This window comes from Scomber japonicus, chromosome 2 (genome assembly GCF_027409825.1).
Source record: "Scomber japonicus isolate fScoJap1 chromosome 2, fScoJap1.pri, whole genome shotgun sequence".
Classification (NCBI taxonomy): domain Eukaryota; kingdom Metazoa; phylum Chordata; class Actinopteri; order Scombriformes; family Scombridae; genus Scomber; species Scomber japonicus.
Window position 1 is genome coordinate 12,552,232 of NC_070579.1, and position 23,904 is coordinate 12,576,135.

The 23,904-nt window shown below is 41.2% G+C and overlaps 1 protein-coding gene across 1 annotated transcript in view; it reads right to left on the minus strand.

Moving 5' to 3' along the window:
* myo15ab (myosin XVAb) overlaps positions 1–23,904 on the minus strand; it is a 48,431-nt gene that overhangs the window by 14,322 nt on the left and 10,205 nt on the right. Inside the window, exons 11-51 of the mRNA XM_053326163.1 lie at positions 23,753–23,862; positions 23,004–23,078; positions 22,652–22,742; positions 22,522–22,527; positions 22,316–22,419; positions 21,357–21,420; positions 20,912–21,025; positions 19,508–19,669; positions 19,122–19,235; positions 18,938–18,996; positions 18,499–18,622; positions 18,282–18,377; positions 17,516–17,647; positions 16,368–16,493; positions 15,884–15,961; positions 15,016–15,167; positions 13,305–13,350; positions 13,040–13,164; positions 12,418–12,535; positions 12,118–12,293; positions 11,240–11,344; positions 11,123–11,192; positions 10,891–10,972; positions 10,585–10,715; positions 10,302–10,397; positions 9,792–9,920; positions 9,550–9,656; positions 9,210–9,388; positions 8,012–8,084; positions 7,693–7,884; positions 7,428–7,510; positions 6,025–6,098; positions 3,940–4,048; positions 3,694–3,762; positions 3,536–3,600; positions 3,112–3,435; positions 1,898–1,979; positions 1,547–1,642; positions 1,373–1,433; positions 898–991; positions 664–781 (exon numbers count right to left, since the gene is read on the minus strand). Of these exons, the coding sequence (XP_053182138.1) occupies positions 664–781; positions 898–991; positions 1,373–1,433; positions 1,547–1,642; positions 1,898–1,979; positions 3,112–3,435; positions 3,536–3,600; positions 3,694–3,762; positions 3,940–4,048; positions 6,025–6,098; positions 7,428–7,510; positions 7,693–7,884; positions 8,012–8,084; positions 9,210–9,388; positions 9,550–9,656; positions 9,792–9,920; positions 10,302–10,397; positions 10,585–10,715; positions 10,891–10,972; positions 11,123–11,192; positions 11,240–11,344; positions 12,118–12,293; positions 12,418–12,535; positions 13,040–13,164; positions 13,305–13,350; positions 15,016–15,167; positions 15,884–15,961; positions 16,368–16,493; positions 17,516–17,647; positions 18,282–18,377; positions 18,499–18,622; positions 18,938–18,996; positions 19,122–19,235; positions 19,508–19,669; positions 20,912–21,025; positions 21,357–21,420; positions 22,316–22,419; positions 22,522–22,527; positions 22,652–22,742; positions 23,004–23,078; positions 23,753–23,862 (4,411 nt within the window). The remainder of the gene's footprint in view (positions 1–663; positions 782–897; positions 992–1,372; positions 1,434–1,546; positions 1,643–1,897; positions 1,980–3,111; positions 3,436–3,535; positions 3,601–3,693; positions 3,763–3,939; positions 4,049–6,024; positions 6,099–7,427; positions 7,511–7,692; positions 7,885–8,011; positions 8,085–9,209; positions 9,389–9,549; positions 9,657–9,791; positions 9,921–10,301; positions 10,398–10,584; positions 10,716–10,890; positions 10,973–11,122; positions 11,193–11,239; positions 11,345–12,117; positions 12,294–12,417; positions 12,536–13,039; positions 13,165–13,304; positions 13,351–15,015; positions 15,168–15,883; positions 15,962–16,367; positions 16,494–17,515; positions 17,648–18,281; positions 18,378–18,498; positions 18,623–18,937; positions 18,997–19,121; positions 19,236–19,507; positions 19,670–20,911; positions 21,026–21,356; positions 21,421–22,315; positions 22,420–22,521; positions 22,528–22,651; positions 22,743–23,003; positions 23,079–23,752; positions 23,863–23,904) is intronic.

Consider the following 23,904-nt stretch of genomic DNA (forward strand, 5'->3'; position numbering starts at 1 on the left):
TATACTACTTTGATTAAGTAATTGAAATAGTTAAATTCCTTATTACAATTTAACTAGTAATCTGTAACCTATTTCATTTCCAAAGTAACCTTCCCAACTTTGGAGCTGAGTCAAATGGCGCCCTGCCGCCCTCCTGCTGTGAGAATGTCAGCCTGACCCTTGTTTGACTGCCGAGTTCTTGACCTTTTCTGGAAGGCACCAATTAATTTTTTGCAAACAGGCCTTATATTTTCATTTGCCAGCGGTCTTTAATTAAATTAATAACATTATCACTAAATATCAAGGTGTAAATTAAGTCAGAAAATGTCAGATGGCACCAAATGAAATGACATCTAGGTACTGAACACGTGTTGGATGATCTGTAACAACACTGAGCCTATTCTGAAGGACACATGGTTAGTTTTCTGTGACCATATAGTAAACTAGTTCTTTTAAAATAGATAAACATAAAACTAACATGTGTTCTGCTTGAAAGTCATTTTTCTCCACTTTGGGTGTTGAGGAGCAAAGAAAAGAGGTTAAAGCATAAATGAAAGGTTCTTTGCAGCTGTTTGAGGAGGTGGGAAATGCATTCAACATATGTGTTAGACCGCTCCACAGGATACTTTTAACACAGCACAGTGATGCAGCTGTGATGTATGTACTGTATGAGTGTGTGAGTACCTGGAGGAGGGATGGGGAGAGGCCGGTTAGGTGCTTTCGTCTTTGTGCTCTTGGCGGGTTTAAATCCGGCCTCTTTTATTGCGGATGCAGATGGTGAGGGAGTAACAGGACGTTTGGGCTGGACAGAAAAAACATTTCTCTACTGTCACTTTCAAAACATGCATGCATATCATTCATGTTTTCCAGACATGTGTGTGTGTTTGTGTGTGTGTGTGTGTGTGTGTGTGTGTGTACCTGTGGAGCAGGAGGGTTGTCCATCTGAGGTTTTAGGATCTGTAAAGCTTCATCTCGAGCCGTTTGCTTCTTCTTAAACTTCCCTTCAGGTCTCCTAAACACATGCATACAGTGTGAACATCACACAATACAATTTAAAGGCTGTTCAACTACAAATGTGCTGCATATTCAGTAATGTCTGTGTTTGTGTTTACTGTGTAAATACAGTCGTTCTGGTGCTGTGCGCTCACTGCAAGCAGCAGCATCGCAAGCAGTGTCTGTTAGTGGTTTGTGATAACAAAGGCTTTGCAAGTTTTGTTTAAACATGCATGCATTTAATTCTGCGCCTGAAGATAACATCAACCGCTGTGCTGTATTTACAAGCAAAAATCAATTTACTGTAGAGCGACAAGAGAAGACTATGATTGCTGTGTGAAGTAATCAACTCTAAACATTTGGTCTGTATGTGTGGATTTGTGTGTTTATGAAATCTCACCTTTTTCCAGGAGGCAGTTGGTCTGATGGTGGAGGAGGGGAGTTGTACCTTTTGATAATTTCTTTAAAACAAAACACAGAAACAAATTAAAACAAAACATGAGAAAATGAGTAGATTATACTTTAATTTTTTTTTCTATTAGAGGAGCTTTTTAGTTTTAGCTATGTCAGTTACCCTGGATATCTTGGCTGGGGACGATGTGCTCATCAAACCGAGCTGAGTACTTCACCACCTCTCCAGCAGGGGGCGGAGGAGACGTTGCCACTGGGGCTAAAGTGCGCACCCACACACCCACACACCCACACAAACACAGAGAGTGAGAGAGAGAGAGAGAGAGAGAGAGAGAGAGAGAGAGAGAGAGAGAGAGAGAGAGAGAGAGAGAGAGAGAGAGAGAGAAACAGCCAGTCAGGAGTTTGACTCTTTCATTTAAAGCTCTTTGAACTCTAAAGACAGTCTCGTCAAAGGGACTGAAGGGACTTTCTCTCCGTTTGTCACTCTCTCATGTTTTCTCTCTCTCCCTCTTACCAAACTTCTTGGCTGGTTTGTCCTTGTTTATGGGGACGCCTGGAGCCTTCCTGCGAGGGACGCTGTCCTTACCTGACTGGGCCTAAGAAAGCCAAAGAGAGAAGAGAGAGGACGAGAGTTTGCACTCAAGGCTTTCGTACACATCACATTAAATATTAAATTTTCACAGACTAAATCAGTGGTTCTTAAACTTTTTCACATCAGGGACCCCTGAACGGACCCTCATCTGATTAAGATTTTTGCTTTTAGATGTTTACAGAAAGTTAATGAAACCCATGACCAAAATAGTCATACACTCTGTCACTGTGTTAATTATGAATGAAATTACAGTAAAAATAAATTATTCCTCTTTTTTTCTGGGGACCCTTGCAACTCCCTCAAGGACCCCTTGGGAAACCTGGCTCCCACTCTGAGACCACTGGACTAAATAGAAGATTCAGTATTTCATTGTTTTGATGTAGAAGGGACAATATTAGAGTAAAGGAACAAGACGATATATGTGTGAATAAATCTATTATCTTTTGTTACAAACAACAGAAATGTGACAAATTCTTATCTGCATGATTATTTATATTATGTCAAGATCCTTATTGTCTAGTTCACAATGATGTGGCGTTTTGAATGTTTGCAACCGTATCATTGCCTTAAAGTTTAGGATTATATATCATGATATCTAAAAAAGAGACTTTAAAGACACTACCTTCTTACAGTAATGCTGACACTAGACTCCACATTGATGAAACTAACCACAGATTCCTTAAATCTCTCATCAGTCCCTTCATAGTGCCTTGGAGATCCTGCCTGTGTATACTTGCCTTCCTCTGAGCATTTATGGACAGAAACTAGTGTTTCTAATCTTGGATCATCTGTTGACGCATTTTATGTAGGTGTTGCTCTTTTTATAGTTCGACCTTGGTGGCTATTGTCTCCTCTCCTGATTACACAGTGTGTCTTTTTCTTGCAAACAAACCTGTAATTCTTTCCAAAAACTGAAACAGCATTTTGTGCACATAATTAGTTTGTGGGAAGTGATGCTTGTGGGTTGGTTAATGCCATCTTTAATGAACTGAGCAGTCATAAATCATTATGTAATAAGTCTCGCAGTTACTGACCTGTGCAGACGGCTTCGCTTTAAGCTGTGGTGACTCAGTTTTGTTGGTTTTGTTGGAGCTTGTCTGAGGTCTGGGGTCGGCGCGGGGGGCTTGAGGCCGTGCCTGAGCCTCTGGCTGAGACCGTGGCTCAGCACGAGGCTGAGCTGGAGGCTGCAATGGAGTTTGTTCCTGTTGAGTAGAGGGAGGATAGGGGCTGGGTGGGATGCTTGCTGCAGCGTAGGGAGTTGGAGTGAAGTTAGCATAGGGGCTGGGTGGGATGTTAGCATACGGACTTGGAGGTATGACTGCGTAAGAGCTGGCGGGGGCATAGGGGCTGAGAGGGTGGTGGAGCAGAGGGCTCATGGGAGGGCTTGTGACAGGGGAGGTGGGGGGGCTTGTGACTGGGCTGCTGACCATGGCCATAGCCTGCATGGTCATCTGCTGGGCCTGAGAAAAAAAACGAAAGATGACACATTACATTGAAAACAAGAACGCTCCTTCAGCACTGAAACACATAAACAAACACAGATCCAGACAGAGAGTTTACCATGATGATGGCCTGCTGGTTCACGATCGCCTGCTGCTGCTGGGCCAAAACAGCCTGCTGGGCATCTGGAGGAGAGAGGAGGAGAAATACAGTAAACAGGCAAGGGAAATTATGTTTGACAAGTTTTTCTCTCATATTTCTCTTCACACCTGAAGAACCAGGTGTCACAGGAGCCACGGCAGCAACAGGAGGCGACATCACTCCTCCCACAGGGAGAACTCTCACAGCTGTGGACACACAAAAACACACACATACACACATCAATTTCCTGTCAGATTTTCAGTGTGTTTGTTTTACTGCACATGCTTTTGATCTACTGTATGAAGACTCTTAAGTTTTTCCAATGTGAGTACTTGTAAGTCAGTGTGTGTGTGAGAGTGAGTGTGTGTCTATTTGTGTCTAACCTCCAGGTGGAGGTGGGGGGCCGGTTGACTGTCCTTGCTGTTGCCACCTGTCTCCAACTCCCCCTGCCCCTTTCATCCTGCTGGACAGTCCTGCAGCTGACTCGACTTCCTGTGAGGAAAGACTCAGACTAGAACATCAATGCATAAATACAACAAAGACAGGAAAACATCTGACATCCAAAATCGGTAATTTATTATCAAGTGAACACTTTCAGTAAGCTTGAAAGGTGGGTTTGAATATAACTGGTATCATCTGATATATCCGTATATTGGGTAATATTTTTGCCAATAAATTGTGATGCCATTACATACTTCGTCCACCAGAGAGCGCTGACAAGTTTTTTCTTTATTGAAAAGATTCATCTATGATATGCATTTAATGAAAAGGGGAGGGCAAAAAATATTATCAGAAAATTTAACCCCTAAAATATCAAGCAGAATCAAGTCGTGAACAACAACACTGAGTCGTGTTTTTGGCTGCTTGATGAATGTAAATATTCACTCTCTTTTAGCTGTGTTTTTGGTGTCTACCCACTCCTGAGGGAAGTATCTGCACCATTAGCTGCTAAATGCTCCACTATGCTCACCAGCTAGTTGCTAACTCTGTATGTTTGCCGTTTGGTGCTGAATGGGTAGTGCACAGTAGGTTTTTAGAGCTCATTATCTGAAAACAGCTGCCAGAGTGTCAGGTTGGTGGGAGTGAACCAAACAGTAAACTTGTAGTAACTACAGTCATTTTAATCACATGGCGCTGCAGAGTCAGGAGCTCTGTAGGTTCATCCCTGTGAGTGATGCTGCCTTACATTAGCAGCTGTATTAAGTCCTACATTAAAAAAAACTAACAATCTTCTTAAATCCCTCAACTGCAGCTAACCCTAACCCTAACCCTAACCCTAACCCTTACTACTCCACAGTGGATCTGTATGCTCAATATGTAAATAATGCTACTTTAAGGGAAGTTTTGGTGATACAAGGAAGATACAGTATGAAAATGATTATTTAGGAATATTATGGAGAAACTGAGTGTTGGGAAAATACTTGGTGGATTTTGCTACAGGAATGATTTGAAAAGTGTCTATGGATGTTTTGTTATGACTCTGACTCACCATTGAAATCCATTATAACTGTTGTGAATCTCAGCTGCCGTCCTCTACAAAAGGAGTAAGCTACGAACTTCAGACACACCTTTAAGGCGGTATTTGACACTCAAAAGATTTAATTTTGGCACCGTGTTTCTTTAATCACTCTATTTGTTCTCCATACTACAATAGAGCAAGATACAAAGAGATAAAAAACATTATTTTTCAGATCAGAAGAGTTCCCATCTTAATAGCCGTCCCATCAGAAATCAGCCTCTGACCCATAAATCCACAGGAGTGTGTGTGTTTGTAGGCCATGTCTCATTAAATAGTAAGCCCTTCATTTGCCAGAGTGTCAGTTCCTCGTAAGCAGATCCCCACGTTGCCTGGGTGGGAAATCACCGTGGCGATCTAGTGGCTGTGACAGTTACGGTAACTGGGTAACGTAATAGGTTGCTGGGCGGGAGAGGTCTGTAGAACACATCTGATACATGCTAATTCCTGTCAGCCACATCCGATAGCACGGCTAACATTCACCACATCACCGTCTTAGCTGAAGACTGATAGATCCAACATGGCCTGCGTTCACCGCACTGTTGCCTCAGCTAAATATGGACGGATTTAGCTCAAGTGACAATCATCAGATTATCGCTAAAACCAGAATTAGTTTTGTTAAATTTGCATTATCTCATCATAGTTTTAATGAACAGTGAAGTCTTTCAGATCTCACAACAAACACTACAATTCAAACTATTCAAAGAGGATCATAACACAATTTACATATAAAGTGCATACACACAGGAAAATATGGGGTTCAGGGTCTTGCTCATGGACACATGAACATTGAACCACGCTACCTTCCAAAAACAAGAAAAGCCCTAAAAATACAGCTCTAATACAAAGTGTTACATAAAGGTTACACATAGTGACCTGCAGTAAAGGGCTGACAGAGGGATCCCCACTCATGTGGTTGAGCGTGTCAGTGTGACTGAATTATGTAACTTACTCCAGTGCTGTCAGACAGTACAGGGTCAAACAGGCTGTCGAGATAACGATCCATCCCTCTCTGAGGCTCCAAGCCTGTGAGAGGAGAGGAAGAGGAAGAGGAAGAGGAGAGGAAAAGGAGAAGAAGAGGAGAGGAAGAGGAAGAGGAAGAGGAGAGGAAAAGGAGAGGAAAAGGAGAAGAAGAGGAGAGGAAGAGGAGAGGAAAAGGAGAAGAAAAAGAGAGGACGAGGAGAGGGGATGAAGAGAAGAGGTGAGGAGAGGACAAGAGAAGAAAGGACAGGAGAGGACAGTAGAGGACAGTAGAGGACAGTAGAGGAGAGGAGAAGAGAGGAGAGGAGAGGAGAGGAGGGGAGAGGAGAGGAGAGGAGAGGAGAGGAGAGGAGAGGAGGTGAGAAGAGATGAGGGGAGAGGAGAAGAGAGGAGAGGAGAGGAGCAGTGAAGAGAGGAGAGGAGTGGTGAGGAGAGGTGAAGGACAAGAGTACACAGGACAGGAGAGGACAGTATAGGAGGGGAGCAGTGAAAAGAGGAGAGGAGAGGAGTGGTGAGAAGAGGAGAGGAGAGCAGAGGAGAGGAGAGGAGCAGTGAAGAGAGGAGAGTAGCGGTAAAGAGAGGAGAGGCGAAGGAGAGGAGAGGGAAGAGGAGGAGAGGAGAAGGAGTTACGGTCTACTTCAGAGGTTTTCAAACTGTGATGTAGGAGAGTTTGTGTGTTGAGGAAGAGACTTGAGGCAAAGACAGGTGCATAAAAACATGATGCTCTATAAACAAAGGAAAGTAATTTATTGAAGTCTGGCCGCTGATTTGGCCGCTAATCAAAACATGAGAGGCGTGATTGTGACTCGCAGCTGACAGATGCAATTAAGGTACTGCAACCTCTATAATGGCCTGACTGACGTAATTCCCAGTCAAATCTGAACACATAAACATGTTAAACATATATCTTTAGAATCACTGTGATTTACAGTTTCCTGGAATAACATTGCCTTTGATTGCCTTTCATCATGATTAAATGTCAGCTGAAATAAATCCACTTAAAAATCACTGAAAAAAGACTCACCTTCTAGCTCTGGAACTTGTCAGATAATCATCACATTTTTAAGTTTTCTTAAATATAATATTAATCCAGTGATAGTTGTCTGTGTATCCATGGGTACATTGAAAACAGGAAGAGCTAATAATTGATTAGCATAGTTTTAATGGTGCCAATATCCCACAATATTTAAACAAGTGTAAAATAAAAGGCTCAAATTGTAGCTCATAGATAAATAACTGGGACAGGTGGAGACAGGAGAGGGTGCAGTTGTCTCAGTTTTGAGGACGGGGGTTATTACAGTGTCAGACTTTGAAAAGAGCTGGTCTACTTTGAAAACAGTGTATGTGCATGTATGCGTTTGTTAACATGCCCACCTTGGCTAATGAACCCATCTGAGCCGGGTATGGCTGAAGATAAGACACCATCATTCATATCAAACCCTCCACCCAGCAGGCTTCTAGAAAACAAAGAGACAAAAATAATTCAGCCACTGCGTATGTATATAAATTTAACCATTGTCATTTGTGAATATCAGAGTTTATGTATATGAATGTGTGTGTGTGTGTGTGTGTGTGTGTGCGTGCGTGTGTGTGCGTGTGTGTGTGTGCGTGTGTGTGTGTGTGTGTGTGTGTGTCTCACATGCTAGCATTGGGCCGCACTCTGGTCGGCTCCTGTGCAGAGATGATGAAGTAGCTGCTGTGTTTGGGGAAGTCAGCAGGAAGCTCTAGGTCTGACATCAGATCCAGAACGTAGTCCGAGCCCTCCAGCTCCACCCACTGAGCCGGCTCCTTCAGCAGCACCGACCAGCCTCGACGGCCCTCCACCACACTCCTATAGACACACACACACACATAAAAAAACACACCCACAGACATATCAGTTAAATCAAATTCTCCTGATTTTCATTTTCTCCTTTACTTCCATTTTTTCAGTCTATCTTTATAACCCAAAATTGTACCTGTGTTGTAAGATGTCTTTGGCCATCTCTTCTCCTGTTGTCCAGGAGTGTAGAGGACACAGGAAGGACACACCTGAATGACAAATAACATACTCTAGATATGAAATATACCTTCAAACATAGTTGTCAACAACTTTAAGTGATGTGGGGTGTTTTATCGGTATAAACCAAAATCATCTTCATTCAAATCATGGAATAACAAACCCCCTTTCCCCCCCATCATCTGTCTGTGAAGATTCACACAGACACCACCACCCACAAACAGACACAAACACAGCCAGTGAACCGTAGCGAGTATCAGGTGTTGTTTAATCCTCAGTAGACTTGCCAAAAGGCCACAGGACAGATTAGCTGGATGAGAGGAGGAAATGAGAGAGGGACAGATAACTCTTCCATGCTGAATAGTGCACACACTGACTGAGCTCAGGAAAACAGAGAGGTAAGGTTGGGTCAGCGAGAAACTCAAAATACACAAGCTTCAGATTTGCTACACAGACACATATCGCTGGTCTCTGTTATCTTTAAGATAAGAGAGTTGCAGCCTGTGATTTAGACTGTCAATAACACAAGGCTAATCACCGAAATATAGTAAATACTTTAAAGAAAATTGATTATTGATCGAATGTTTATTGTGAACAAATTTACAACAAAAACTACAGAGATGAAATGAAAAGCATAAGAAACAGTGAAATCAATAAATAAACAAACATGCCTGAAAAGGACTAGAAAGAAGTGAAAGCTTATGTAATCCTACCCCGTCTCCACTCTCCATTAATTAATCATATTTTTCTATATATTAACATATTATGGTATTGTAAAGGCAATTTACAATAGTTACAAAGTTAACAATAGGATGGGTTGTGCAAAGTCATTTTGGGTGAGGCAAAAAAAAAACAGGATTCATAAACACACGTGAATTAATATGACATTAATTCCTAATTGTTTTCTATACACTCATATATCTGCACATTGACTAATAAAGATAAACAAGGCAGATTAAAAAAAAAAATTGCAGGCAGGCAGAAACATTAATAAAATGCTTACAGTGTTGAATCTGTATAGATGGTGTCACTATGTGTAAAAAGATCACTTTATTCTCTCATTTCGATCCACCCATAAATTCTGCAACCAACCTAGGATGAGATAAAACCACCTCTTAGACTATTGAGTTATATGTGTTTCGTGTGTGTTTTCTCACCATCGAAGCAGTGGATGTGCAGGACAGTGTGAGCTCTCTTGCGATTGGCGGTCCACTCCAGCAGGCAGGGCGGGTAGGTCCGGACGTACTCTGGCCCGACGTTCAGCCGCTGCAGAGCCTGGAGCAGACGGTGCTGACACACACAGTCATAGCCCTCCGGCCCGTAGTCAGAAACAAACCTACAACAAGAACATATGCTTTCACAACAGATGAAACTATACGGATTGCGTGGGTATTCACAGAAAAGTAGAGTTTACATTACCAAATAAAGACAAATACTGTCATTAATTTATATACAGTATAAGGTCAACATATTTTAATATCTGAGTGTGTGTCTTACTTCAGAAGGTACTTGGCCAGTCTTTGAGAGGGCAGGAAGGCAGAGAGACAGGAGGACAGGAGGAGCCAGCCACGCTCTGAATTCAAGATGTTGGGATTCCTCCACACCTAACAGAGAAAAGAGAGAAGAAAATGACAAAAATTTGACGGATAAAGGACAAAATTGGCTGAGATAATGAGTAAAGTGTTCTAATTTGTCATGTTTGGGGTTTAATTGGCTTGAAAAATTTAGCTGACTCTTACTTGATTGGCTACTTGAGCCAGGATTTCATCTCTGAGGCTGGGATTGGCAAGCCCTCGCTGGATGATGTAGTTCCCGAACAGGTTCTCCTGAGCCCCGTTCAGGTTAGGATCACCCATGAACCTCAGTATCTGTTAAAAACACGGGCACCTGAATTATAAAGGTTTCAAAACTCTCCACCTGTGCTTCGTATAAGCTAGATGTGTAGTTTAGACTTGCTTGCATTCAATCTGTAGGTATTTGTACATAATTATTTGGCAAAGATATGTGGAAGAGAACCCCATTAATCTACTGACCACAGTGGTAAAATGAAAATCTGTACACATTTATTTAATTATATTAGCTGTTAGACGAACCAACATATCTAAGTTTTTTCTTTTATTCATCAAACTTGCAGCTGCTGGACATGTGAATTTGTCTGGGTGTAATATCCTGAAATAGTGCAACTTTGCTGCTGACTTGGAAGATGTGGATGCTGGAGTTTCCCAGCAGCATCTGAATGCAACATATACCAGAATGAAAATGTTCAGGGCTCCTTGTTTCAGCTCCTCATCGAATCTGATCAGAGAACTCTCCAGTGGGGCTGTCACCATCCCAAACAACGGCTCCTACAACACACACACACACACACACACACACACACAGCTTAGGAACAGTTAATTGGGCATGGCTTGTCCAATTGAAAAAAGGTGATTTGGGGTCTGATGAATGTAAGTCTGTGTAATTTCCCCAAAAGTGACCAACCTGATATATGTATGTGTGTGTGTGTGTGTGTGTGTGTGTGTGTGTGTGTACCCGAAATATGGCCCGGATGTAATGTGTCATGAGGTAGTTGTTGATATCCAGGGGCAGGGTCAGCTGGGGTTCAACCTGAACTTTTGGAGCCTGGACCACCGCCAGGCAATCAGAGTGCAGCTCCTCACCACCTGTACACACACACACATACACACACACACACACAGCAGGATAAGTGTCATAACACAAATACAAGAGTAAATATTGTTGAACCCACCTGCAAACATCTGTAATGGAAGTTTATTTATAGCACATATGACTGGATATCACTGTGTGCTATACATGTGTGTCTTTGTGTGTGCGTACCTGAAGCCGCCTGCAGCAGGGCTGCCAGCTCAGCAGGGATAGGCAGCGTTGTAACATTCACCACTTCTCTATTGATGCGATCCTACACATTGCAATTCACACACACACACACACACACACACACACACACACACACACACACTTATATTACACTTATGCCACATCTTCATCTTTCCTCAAAATGTGACCCTCCTCCATCTGACACTTTAACCTTTTTCCATCCGTCACTCACCTCCTCCGCTTTCCTTGCAGGCTCCACAACTGTCTGACAGAAAGACAAAAGTATCATCTTCACACATTTGTTCATTTTTTTATTCATTTTTTCCCCAACACTTATTGTAAATGTTATCAGAAACACTGTGCGCATACCCTCATGTAACGCTGGCGGTTGACAATGAGCAGCACAGTGGAGCGAAACCATATGATGTACTTCCTTCTCAGAGCAAACTTTTTTCTGTTCAGGTAAATGATATAAGAAATAAATGATCAAGATAAAGAGGAGAGAAGAAGTAAGGAAGGAGGCGTTGTTGTAAATCTGAGTAAGAATTAATTACAGTTCCAGTGCACGTTTTAAAAAATGCAATAATTCGTACAATTTCACCAAATTCATTAATGCATGACCACTAATCTCTGAAGTGTCATTACAGATTCAAAATGTCTGACCTTGATTTTATTACCATATTAGTGCCCTCATTAAGCTCGAAGGCTAAGTGAATTTTCAGACATTTAAATAAAATGTAAATTTGCGTAATGTCTCCTGGGTTTTACAGACTGGCAGTGAGTGAGAAGTAAGAAATCACCTTTGATGGATGAGCATGGCCTGAATCCTCTGGCCCTGTCTCCTCACATCAAGGACAAAAGAGCCAGGTTGTCTGTGATAAGCTTTGACCTATTTGGCTCTGTGAAACCAGACGCTAAAACCTGAATTGCCGAGCTCAGGACTGAAACTCCAGACTCAAGCAGCGTGAAAGCTAAAACACTGATGTGTCAGGTTAAAAATTTCACTTTAGGTTCACAGGGGAAAAAGACTAAGACTATACTACCAATTCAAGTGTATATATTTAATATCTCCCCCGTGATTAACAGCATACTTTTATGTTTTTAAGAAGTAAAGACAATTTTCTGATGTAAGCCTGTGTGATGTAAGTATATCTTATTTCACTTTACTTTAAGGAGTCAAATAGTCACATACGCATATATTAGCGGCTGATCTTAGGTAGACATTACCTGGCCACGTAGCCTCTGCAGCGAGCTTCAAAGTGGGTCATACAGCGTTTGAACTTAATAAAGTTCTTTCTAATAAAACACATGCGGGTGTATCTCTGCAGCATCTTGGCAGCAATGTTCAACAAACGGTCACGCTTCCCCTCCAACTGCTGGTACAGCTCCTCTTTTAGGAAAATCTAACACACACATACACACACAGAGAGAGAGAGAGAGAGAGAAAGAAAATACACACAAATCCAAATGTTTTTATTTTTATGTGTGATTTATTTGACCTTGGCATTTGTTAAGGAGCCAGCTTACCTTGCTGACTCCCAGCTGATACGAGCCCTTCTTGATCGGTCCGAGGTTGTGAAGCATAACGACACAGTTTTCTCCGTCGGCTGGTGGAAGATCCCTCAAACAGAGCAGGGCTTTATACCTGTTTGCACACACACGCAAACGCACACATTTAATATGTTGATCCAGTTTGAATCCGTGAAATTAAATAGAGGGGTTTAGTATTTGTCTTCACTAGTCCAAGTCAATATGTCCAAATCTAAGTTTTAGGTCATTATTGATTTTTCTAAATTGGGAACTGTTTGTATTTAGCTGTGTCGAATCTAATTGACCGTTGGGATCCGGGACTGTTTTTATATCAAGTGAGACTACTTTGGCAGCCAGTGGCCAGAGGTGCTGAGGGATCAGTTGATTCAGCTGGTTTCCTACTGCTAAAGCTGGCAAGTACCAGATGGTTATTTCAGCATGAAGAAATTGGCCTGAGAAAATTCAGGCACTTCAGAAGTAAAGCATAAACAACTGTTTCACTTAATGGGACATTGAGGTAGTCTATATTATATTTTAGCTTTTATATGAGTTAAATATTCAACTGTAAAATGTGATGTAAAACTAAATTATAATATAAAAGTCTGGAAAAGTGACCTACCTGGACAGGAAGCTGTGAAACTGCAATCTGATTGGATAACCCTCCCTCCGTATTTGGATGGTCTCCATGATACCAGAATAATGCAACTGAGTATTTATCAGCTCCATGTCAAACACCCCTGGCTCCTACACACACACACACGCGCGCGCACACACACACACACAAATACCACAAATTCACACACACAAGCTGAATATTACATTTCTATTACGATACAAATTGCCACCGCAAACCTGCACACGTCAACCAACTTGCAAATTTATACCTTATGATGGTTTGGCTTGATGCATCGCACAAAATAAGGGTTACACCTGTCACAGATAGATGAGAACGAATAGATGATAAAAGCTTAGTACATTAGTCCTGTGCAGGGAAAGCAACTTTTCAACTGGAATGAAAATGAGGAAACAACTTTCTGAGTAGAAATCTGTGGAAAATGGTTGTATAATGTTTTATAGTTGTTGGAGCTGCATATGAACTGTTTCAGATTGAAAGATCTCAATAGGCTCTGTTTTTAACAATATGAGAAGGGGACATATCTCACGTCACACAGACACAGTCTATATTTATATTCTGAGGCTCCGCTGGAATATCTTTGTATGATTCACAGTTTAAAAAAACACCTTATTTATCTTATAATGGCCCTCTATAAGCGCCTCAGTTCAGCCTCTGTCTGAAACAGGCTGTTTTATCTCATCTCTCTTTAAGACCCCACTCTGTTTTGATTGGTTGGATGCATTTCCGCAGCGGCGGCTAAGGAAGCAACATCAACCAACTGTAGTAGCAGGATTTCACTTTCTAACCCTTTCTTTACTTGAAATGGAAACTTTTCAAATACATCTGTACATGTTCAAGCCTGAATCTGATAAGAAATACGCGAGTGGACAATGTTAGCAAACATTTTTGGGCATGTGTGAACAATCTGATAGGACCATGAGACAGAAGTAGAGGTAATAAATAAATCACATAGTGAAGCTGGAGCCTGTTTTTTTACTTGCCCGGAGTATTTTACACATGTTTACATTAAGTTTTGGACCTTTGATCATGTTTAACATCGACATCCAACATCACTAAAAAGATATACCCCCTTGCGTAAAATATGTCTTCTAAAGATAAATGGCTCCTACAAACACTGCCACCACAGGTTTGTAAGACCGCCAGGCAAAACTAATTGTTCAGAACTCATTATCTATTCAGGCACAAGGCCATAGTGTAGATTTGGGCTGGAATCACTCTCACTCTTTTGCTCATTCTCTATTCCCTAATTGACTTTTTGTGTTTAGGAAGGCTAAACTGGATACTTTGCTCACAAGGAGGAACAAAGTGAAGGACTATTGGCTGGTAGACCCAGTGTAACTGCTGAAGGGGTAAATATGCTTATTACTGTCTGATAAATGAGACTGTTTGCACTGTGGAGGAGGAGGAGGAGGGTCTCTGTGTATGTATCTGAATGTGATGGCTTGAAATCATGTATCAAGTGAGTATGCTGGTCCTCTTATGATGAATTATGTGGTACAGGGCTACAGCTGTGTGTGTGTGTGTGTGTATGTGTGTGTGTGTGTGTGTGTGTGTGTGTGATTTTGGTTTATTATACATTTTTGTCAATGGGTAAAAATCTGTATGTGGTGTTATTTTTAAGTGCCTTGTTTTTTTTATTTCTTATTAAAGGACATCAAAAGCCGTTTTCCTTTCTATATCTCACAGCTTCTGTCGGCAATTTCAGACACTTAGAAGTGACTCATCATTAATTTGTGTCACCGCTGACAGATGCAGTGTTAAATACAGTAACTTTACTTTCCATGACTGTCATTTCAAGAGCAAAGCCTCCAGATAATATGAGAATATTTTCATACACTCTGCACTCAAATAATTTGGCGTAAAAGTGAATACGATGGATAAAACTCTGTAAGAAGTTGGTTTTGAATACAGTTTTTTGTCAAGGCCAAAAAGTTAAACGAGTGTTGTTTTACTAAAACCTTTGCATCTTCTCCAGCAGCTCCTGCAGGCTGCTCTGGAACTTTGCGCTGACCGTGTTGGCCTGGTAACGACGTGCTGTGCTGCTGCGCCGCACGTTGGACCGCTGCTGAGACACAGAGTCCGAGTGCTTCAGGAAGAGGCTGGACACCATCTGTACACACACAGACACAAACACAGACGCACACACAACAACACAGAGGACAAAAAAAGGTCAGAGAGTGAAGAGTCAATGCCAAGTATCTTCTAATAGGGGATTCATTATTGATACTTGAGAGACTACACCAATAATTGTGAGTACTTTTGACTAATCTAATTGAATCAACCTACTGACAAATAAAAATGCATTTGTACCTGAAAACAAGAATTACTAAACAGGTACATGTATGTTTTTTTGACAGAATAGTTAAAACATACATAACATGACTTAACCCTCCTGTTGTCCTCAGGTCAAGGAAGGAAGGAAAGGAGTAAAGAGGGAGGAAGGAAGGAAAGAAGGAAGGAAGGAAAGAAGGAAGGAAGGAAAGAAAGAAGGAAGGAAAGAAGGAAGGACGGAAGGAAGGAAAGGAGTAAGGAGGGAGGGAGGAAGATAAGGAGTAAGGAGGGAGGGAGGGAGGGAGGAAGGAAGGAAGGAAGGAAGGAAAGGAGTAAAGAGGGAGGAAGGAACGAACGAACGAAAGGAGGAAAGATGGGAGGAAGGAGGAAAGGAAGGAAGGAAAAGAGGGAGGAAGGAAGTATGGAAGGAGGAGGGAGCAAAGAAAGAGGGGAGATGGGGAAGAACGAAGGAAAAATTAAAGAAAGAAGGAGGAAAGAAGGAACAGTCAAAAGAGACGGGGTCATAATAAAACAAGAGATATTAGCAAATCTCACTCTGTTCTTGCTCTGGATGAAGAGGTCTAAGACATCCTGGCGGACCATGTCAAAGTTCTTATCCAAGAACTTGTTCACCTGCATCACAAAACATCAAAACATCATTCAAACCAGGAGCTTTTAATATCATTTCAACATCAGAGAGACAAAAGTACAGCGGCTGTGTGCACATTAATACAAGGTATGAATTTGGATAAACTGAAATTTAATTATAAGACCTATAACAATGATAGTCAGGCAGAACTAAATGTAGAAATATCAGAGATGGATTAAATTAAAACTGTCTCCAATTTCTAGGACATTTTGGGTTTTTTTTGTTTTACACCTCACATGAACAAGAAACAACTTTATACTCAGCAGCAGTGTTGGAGACTCTGTGGGCACATGAATATCTCTTCTAATCTTGGATCATGTCAAAATATTTAAATTAATTTAAGAAGAAAGAAAGAAAGAGAGAAAGACAGACGGACTGATAGATAGATACCTGATAGGTGACCTTCCCTGCGTAGTGTTTCAGGGTGAACTCTGGCAGTGGCATCTTTGGCCTGGCATACAGCGGGTTGTTACCATGGTGATAGTGGCACTTCTGGAGGAAGGTGTGGTCTGTTGCCTAGCGACGAGTTAATATAGACAGTTAATGGTTCCTACAGCATAAACACATGTTGCCTGCGTGTTTGTGTGTGTGTGTGTGTGTGTGTGTGTGTGTGTGTGTGTGTGTGAGTCTCAGTGTCAAAAGCATGTTCATATTTCACTTTGAGCATTGGAGACACTTCATAATACGTTTATCTCTCAATGAGCTCAGTCACCTTCTTACATTAGGAGCCCCGGGAATAATGACAGCCGCAGACAGGCAATTAAGTCAGTATGTGGGATAGTTTTATATCGATCGGAGCTTCAGTCTCCTGGTTTATGAGAAATCCAATATGGGAGGTTTTTTTTAACTCAGTTTCTTGAGTATTCGGATCAGGAGTTATTGTTGGCTGTTACCGCTTTTTCCCACAGTACACCTGAATAATGCAAGATTTCAAAAGTTTCTTGTGATCTAATCTAACTTCATTTTAAGTACACTTGTTTTCCACTAGTGTCTGCCTCAGCTGATTGAATGATGAACTATTCAATCAATCAATCAATCAATTTTTATTTCCACCTACTTCTTACACCACTGGTGTAATCCACCACCTATAATATCCATTACATGTGATGTAGTTTGCTAATGTAACGATTTCAATTACTTAATCAAAGTAATGTAACTTAATGTACCCATTAAGCACCAAAATCTAAGTTCAGGTGTTTTTCATTGATACTGACATGATTTATAAAGGATAACTTATAAAGGGTAACTTTAATTTAATCACTAATTTTTTCTCAGTAACTGTAACAGGTTGTGATTATATTACATAACACTGTTACATGTAACTAGTTACTCTCCAACACTGTTGGACAACACTGTCAAATTTTTAAAAAGCCAATCAGTGAGTATCATTAACAGCTCTTTGCTTTAATTAAATATAGTTTGAATCAATCAATCTTATTTTCAATTGATTCACCTTCCTGTCAGCATTATTATTACATTTTCACTGAATACCGATGTCTTTGGACACTAATAGTTCAATTTAACAGGTGTGGGTGTACCTGAGGGAAACCGCACTGGTCATCCAGTATGCGTAGTATCCCATGAGGCTTAGCAGCAATGAGGTCAAGGCAGGCCTGGTTGTGGCTGAAAGACTGCTGCTGCCACTCAATCTGCTCCCGCATGTACTCCTCCTACACAGCAGAGCACAAAACAACCATAAAGTTCATCAGCTGGTGAATATAAAGCTCTTCTATCTCTACTGTTGGGTCCCAATTTTCACTTAAATTAAAGTACTGTTGGTTTGTGAGATTTAATGACCTTGTGGGCTCATGAAAGCTGTTCTGAAATGCATGAGAGTCCAATTACAAAAACAAAAGTATCCTTTGACTCTACATTAACACTTTTTTCAACGCTGAATTTTTTAATGCTTAACTAGAAACAAAAGTGAAGTAGGGTTGAGGCTGCTCTGATTTAAGGATGCAGACATGCGTGTACTAAACCAATTAGCATTCATTTGGTGTGTTGCGGGTCAAAAAACATTTGGTTACAACCAGGAAAAATGTGTCTGGAAAGTGTTTTTTTGAAGCTATAATGTAGTGTTTCGACAGTATTTCATTCAAGGTTATTAACAACATTTTACAACAGTTCTGACATCTTGATCTGAATGTTGTAAATGGATGGATCTTAGCTCTGTGCTGCTAAAAGTTGAAGATTGATTGATTGGTTGGTTCAAAGTTATGTAAGTACCCATCATATCACCAAATAAGTCCTTACTGGGTAAATTGAAATATGTGTATGAAAATAAAAACACCCAGTTTCCCTGACCTGCTCCTCCTGAAAGACGACACGGTTAAAGTAGAACTGCAAAGTTTCATTGGCGTAGTTGATGCACAGCTGCTCAAAACTGTTCACCTGTAGCTCCTGGAGGGTAAAGAGAGGAGATATCGGGGGTTAGGGGGGTTTGGGTGGGTTCATTATCACAGGTCAGCTGAGACACATCTGTGCTGTAAGATTACTGAGCGAGAAAGTTCTTTAGTGTGACCTCAAATCCATATATGTCCAATATGGAGATGGAGAGGGCTTCGTTGCGAGGGTAGACCCGTCCATTGATGCGCTCTGTCAGCCAACTAAACAGCAGCGAATACAGGATCTTGGCAACGGCATCTCTATGAAAAACACACAATAAGGTTTCTATGGAAACAGAAAACCCGGTTCCTATGGAAACAGAGGACATCTGAAAAATCTCTTCCCCAGCCCTGACGTCCTTTGTCCTCACATGCCTCTACCAAAGATTGAAAGAGAATATCAAAGAGTCTTCACTCCCTCTCAGCAGCTTCCTGGTATGATTTTTAAAGAACGGTTAAAAAAAATGAGGCTTCAAAAGCTTCAAACAAGCCTGTCAGAAAGGCTTTTATTTCAGGTTATTCCAAGTAGGTGCATACTACTTAATCTAACAGATAGTACATTCAACTTTTACCCACCTTGCATCCACAGCACTCTCCACTGTGAGCGGAGTGTAGATCTTCTCTCGTACTGTATCCTGTGGGTCAGACACACCTATTAAATTCTTAAAATGTCAATGAAAGTGTCTATGAGTGTGGTGCGTGTGTGTGTGTGTGTATGCGTATGTGTGCGATTAGTTTATGGGAAATGTATCTTACTTACTGTCAGTTTGTAGGTGACGGACTTCTGCAGGCCATCAGGTGAGACCTGCAGCAGCTCAGCCACCACCCTGATCTCCTGCGCGCTAACCACCGACGCGACCTCCTGACCTTCACCCTGCAGGGACGCACACACGCACACACACACACACACACACACCACACAACACACACACACACACACACACACACACACACGGAGGCATTCCCATTTGTTATTACCGTCATCTATCAACATCACCATCATCACTCAGCCGTGAAACTAAATGCATTTATGTAGCATATGTGTGTGTGTGTGTGTGTGTGTGTGTGTGTGTGTGTGTGTGTGTGTGTGTGTGTGTGTGTGCGTGAGTGAGAGAGAGAGAGAAAGAGAGAGAGAGAGAGAGAGACCTGGTATGGCTGGAAGTAGACGTTCCCCAGGTGAAGGACAGAGGAGAGAAGTCTGTAGATGCCGTTCTGCTCCTCTGGAGTGAAACACAGGATGTCCATGGCACTCAGCAGTCGCCTGAAGTCCTCCCCGTCATCCTTGCCCTCTATGGTACAGTCCCCTCCCTGCATACACACACACACACACACACACACACACACACACACACACACACACACACACACACACACACACTTACTTAACAACAACATACTCACTCTCAGCCTGTTTAATCACACCTCTAATTAAAGAGTCACTTATCATCAGCTGAAAGTCTTGTTTTTGACAACCACCAAGAGGTTAACTTCTCAACTTTTGCTGCAGTGATGTAGGAGTTTACTTCAGTACACCGTGACATAACTACCGGGTATTGTTACCGGTGCAACTGACCTCACTTTTCCAACTTTACTGGTGTTACGTTACTCTTTAGAAAATAAGCCACAAGTGCTTGTAGTAGTGGCCACAAACTCACACACCAGTAACAATGTAAATAATTAAAGATCACTGAATCAGGCTTACGCCATCAGAGAAGTGACAAATCTAAATATATTGGTTCAACAAACCACAAGTCAGTCTCTATAAAAGTATTTAGACACATCAGTGCTTTGAGATAGATGCTAATGATGGCTTGCTAACATGGCCACAATGACAATGGTGTTGTTTAGGTGTAACATTTACCATGTTCCCCATTTCAGTTTAGCATGTTTGTAAATCAGCACTAAATACAAAGTGCTGCTGAGGCTGATGGGAGTGTCATTACTTTTGCAGGTGCTTGGTCATAAAGTATTGGACAGATTAAAAAATGTAACTTGATGGTGGCACGAGATGAAAACGAAGGATTTAGAAACCTTACTACAATTCATCCCTGTGGAACATAAATGTATACCAAACCCAAACTAAAAACCATAAATGTCAACCTACTGATAGTGCTAAAGAAAAAAGCCAGGAGATCATTACAGTCTAATATAATATCAGAATATTTCTATCTGGAGCAAAGTAGTGAAAACCAACATCTCTACAGCCATGCAGCTACACGAAACTAAGTCCTATACGAGTCATACATCAGTCATCAAAGCCTCACTAGATAAACACAGTAAGAAGTTATGAATGTAAATTCTGTTAGTTACATTTATCTCTCAACATATTGAAAAAACAGTTACTCCAGACTGCAAAGGTTACTCGCTCTATATTCACGTACCACAATGAATTTGTGCCATTAATCACTTTGTAGGATAAATGTCACATTTTCAAAAAAATGACATCTCATTTGTTAATGTTACTGTGAAATTGATTACAGTGACCACTCCTTATTTGTGCCCCGTGTGTGTGTGTGTGGACAAGAGTGTAGTTCCTCTTTCTGTGATCACCTGATTCAGATAGTAGTAAGTCTCAGCTTCCTGCAGATACAGTGAGCGCTTCTCGTGAAGAGGAAGACCTGCCAACATCTCATAGAAGATGTGGTAGTTCCTCTCCGATTTGGCCTGTGGATGAACACACACACACACACACACACACACACACACACACACACACACACACACACACAGATGTGTGAAATCAACAACCCAATGGACACTTCACATACACAACTAGAAATCGCCCACAATTTAGAACTGTGGTTGGAAGAGACTGGCATGGATAGGGACACAATTAGATACAGAGCATCATGTTAGACACTTCTCATGCCGTCTGCCTCTAGAATCTCCTCTTTCTTACAATGACTCAGGTGTAAGAAGACTCCACTTGACCTGTTGTGCGTGAGTGTGTGTGTGTGTGTGTGTGTGTGTGTGCACGCAAGCTTGTGTTTTTCACCTGAAAGACAATGCGGGACTTCTCCAACAGGTACTGAGACGTTATGGCACCGCTGATCACACCCCTGGTAAATTACACATAGGCAGGCACACACACAGACACACATGCATGCAACAACGCACACGCACAGACATAGACACACATACACACGAACACACACACAAAGTGAGTCCAAGTTAAGTAACAGGTCATGCATGTGTAACGAGATAGGATCTTCTCTGTCACTGTTCTAGCAAAAGATCAACTACTCATCTAACTGTGTTACTGGGACATGTTAGCATATCCACCACTAAGCCTCCTGTTTGTGTGTTTGTGTGCAAATGATGTCATAGGTAACCACAAACCTATTGAGGGTTAAGATAGCACACAGGCACATATGTTAGCTTTGTTTTTCATGTTAATCCCAGAGAAACTAAAGTGAGTTTGCTCTGTTGTTGCAGGTAAAAATCTCCATGGAGACAATGTCATTGAAGTCTGGTATCATGGGTTTAAAATGAAAAACTCATACAGCATTATATTAGCATCTGTACATTTCATTACATTAACACTCAAAATCTACTTTTTGAAGCTCATCCGGGGATTTCAGGGTTTTGATGTCAGTGCTGCATGCTGAAATCTTCAGTTGGAAATTATTTCAACAGATTTGATCAGTTCCAGGTGCTGCCCAGCGGAGAAAATTTCCCATGAGGAGGGCAAGAGGGACTTGTTTCCACTAACTGCTGCTACTATGCTTGCTGTAGTTTTAAAGATTTTTATTTTAAGCTGTCTCTTGAGTCTGCTTTGCATCTAATAAAATGTGTAGCCATGTGTGAGAAATTCATCCACATTTTCTAGTCTACATGTTTTATGCAAATCCCTAACTGATGATGACGAGATGAGGGGAGAAAAAAAAAAGTAAAATTGATGTTTCTTCACTTTTTGACTGCATTTGTGGAAGGGTTAGGGTTGAAAATACTTACCCCTCCATAAAGATCTGCATGAACTTGCCAAAGCGTGAAGAGTTGTCGTTGCGCACTGTTTTGGCATTCCCAAAAGACTCCAACAGGGGCGTGGCCTCTAGGATCTAACCAATAACCACATGCAAATGTTACCATGGCTACCTTTAACAGGGATGCAGGGATGGTATCTCACATAAGAGACAACAACAAGTTTAGGAATAGTTTACCTCTATCTGTTGGGACATGGTAGAGAAGAAGAGAGAACAAAGGAATAACCGTTAGCTTAAATGACCACAGTATGAGCTGTAATTGTTAGCATGCGTGTATCTATAGTTACATCATCTACCAGATGTGTACCTGTTGTGTGACGTTGCGTTTGTGATGTATGGCTGTCAGATAACGCAGGATCAGTTTAGTAGCTTCAGTCTTTCCTGACCCGCTTTCTCCGCTGTAATAACAGTTAGTCTTTAACAGCACTTCTTTTTCTTTATCACACATAAAGAGTTGCACATTCTGGAGAGGATAATAAAACATAATAAGAATGTAGATGGGTTGCTTTTCATTAGGTTAATTTTTTTCTTCCCAGTAGCATTTCACTGACGTTAAAAGACAAGTTTGAGTTTTAGAGTTTTTCTCCAAGTGCTAGCTGATTGAAATGAGCATCAAATTCAAGGTGTTACTCAGCCAAAGTCTGTGCAGTATTTCATACCTGATCACAATACACTGGTCCTTTTTGGCATCCATCATGGTGGTATATGACAAATTAGCAATGGCAAAAAGATGACTGCAACACAACAAAACATATTTTTAATTAATACATGCATCCGGATGTGTACTGATTGTGTAAGTGTGTGTGTGTATATGTGTGTGGATGTGAAGTGGTAGTGAAATCCATAACCAAACTCTCCCTTGGCAACCAACCAACAGCAGTGTAATAGGAACCTCTTACTAACACCTGAGAGTGCTGGCATTTACACCTCTATTTACCACCATACTATATCTCAGAGCACAGCTTTAACATATGTAGACATATGTAATACAACAGTGCAATCACACACAAGCACACACAGTCTCAACGGCAAAGTTAAAGGTTACACAGTTATGCTTATCTACTTCATTCAGAGCTAGAAAGCACTCAGAGAGCTTATACCTAAATATGTTAATTCAATTATAATAGAAAATGTTAAACTGAGTCTGTGTGAGAAATAAGTGCAATAGCTCATGAGAAAATTGTGTAATCATTTCAAATAAGCAGAAAAAGTCATTACTTGTTATTTTGCCAGCTTTCCACCAAATTTAACTATAATCTGCTGACAAGATTTTCACATATTCTCTTAAACAATCAGGATTGAAAACATAACCTGTACTGAGGCAGTTATGTTATATTTAAGCGTACGGGTAAATAGTTTAGACACACACACACACACACACACACACACGCAAACTCTCAGGTCTTACGGAGGGTTGTCACTCAGGCCACAGCCCTCATACTGAAGCACCATGTCTGTGCCATAAATGTTGAGCAACTTGTAGGGGTTCACAGACACGAGGATGCTACCTATGTAGGTCTGTATGGAGGGAAGAGGAAAAAAGAAAAAGACAAATAGTGG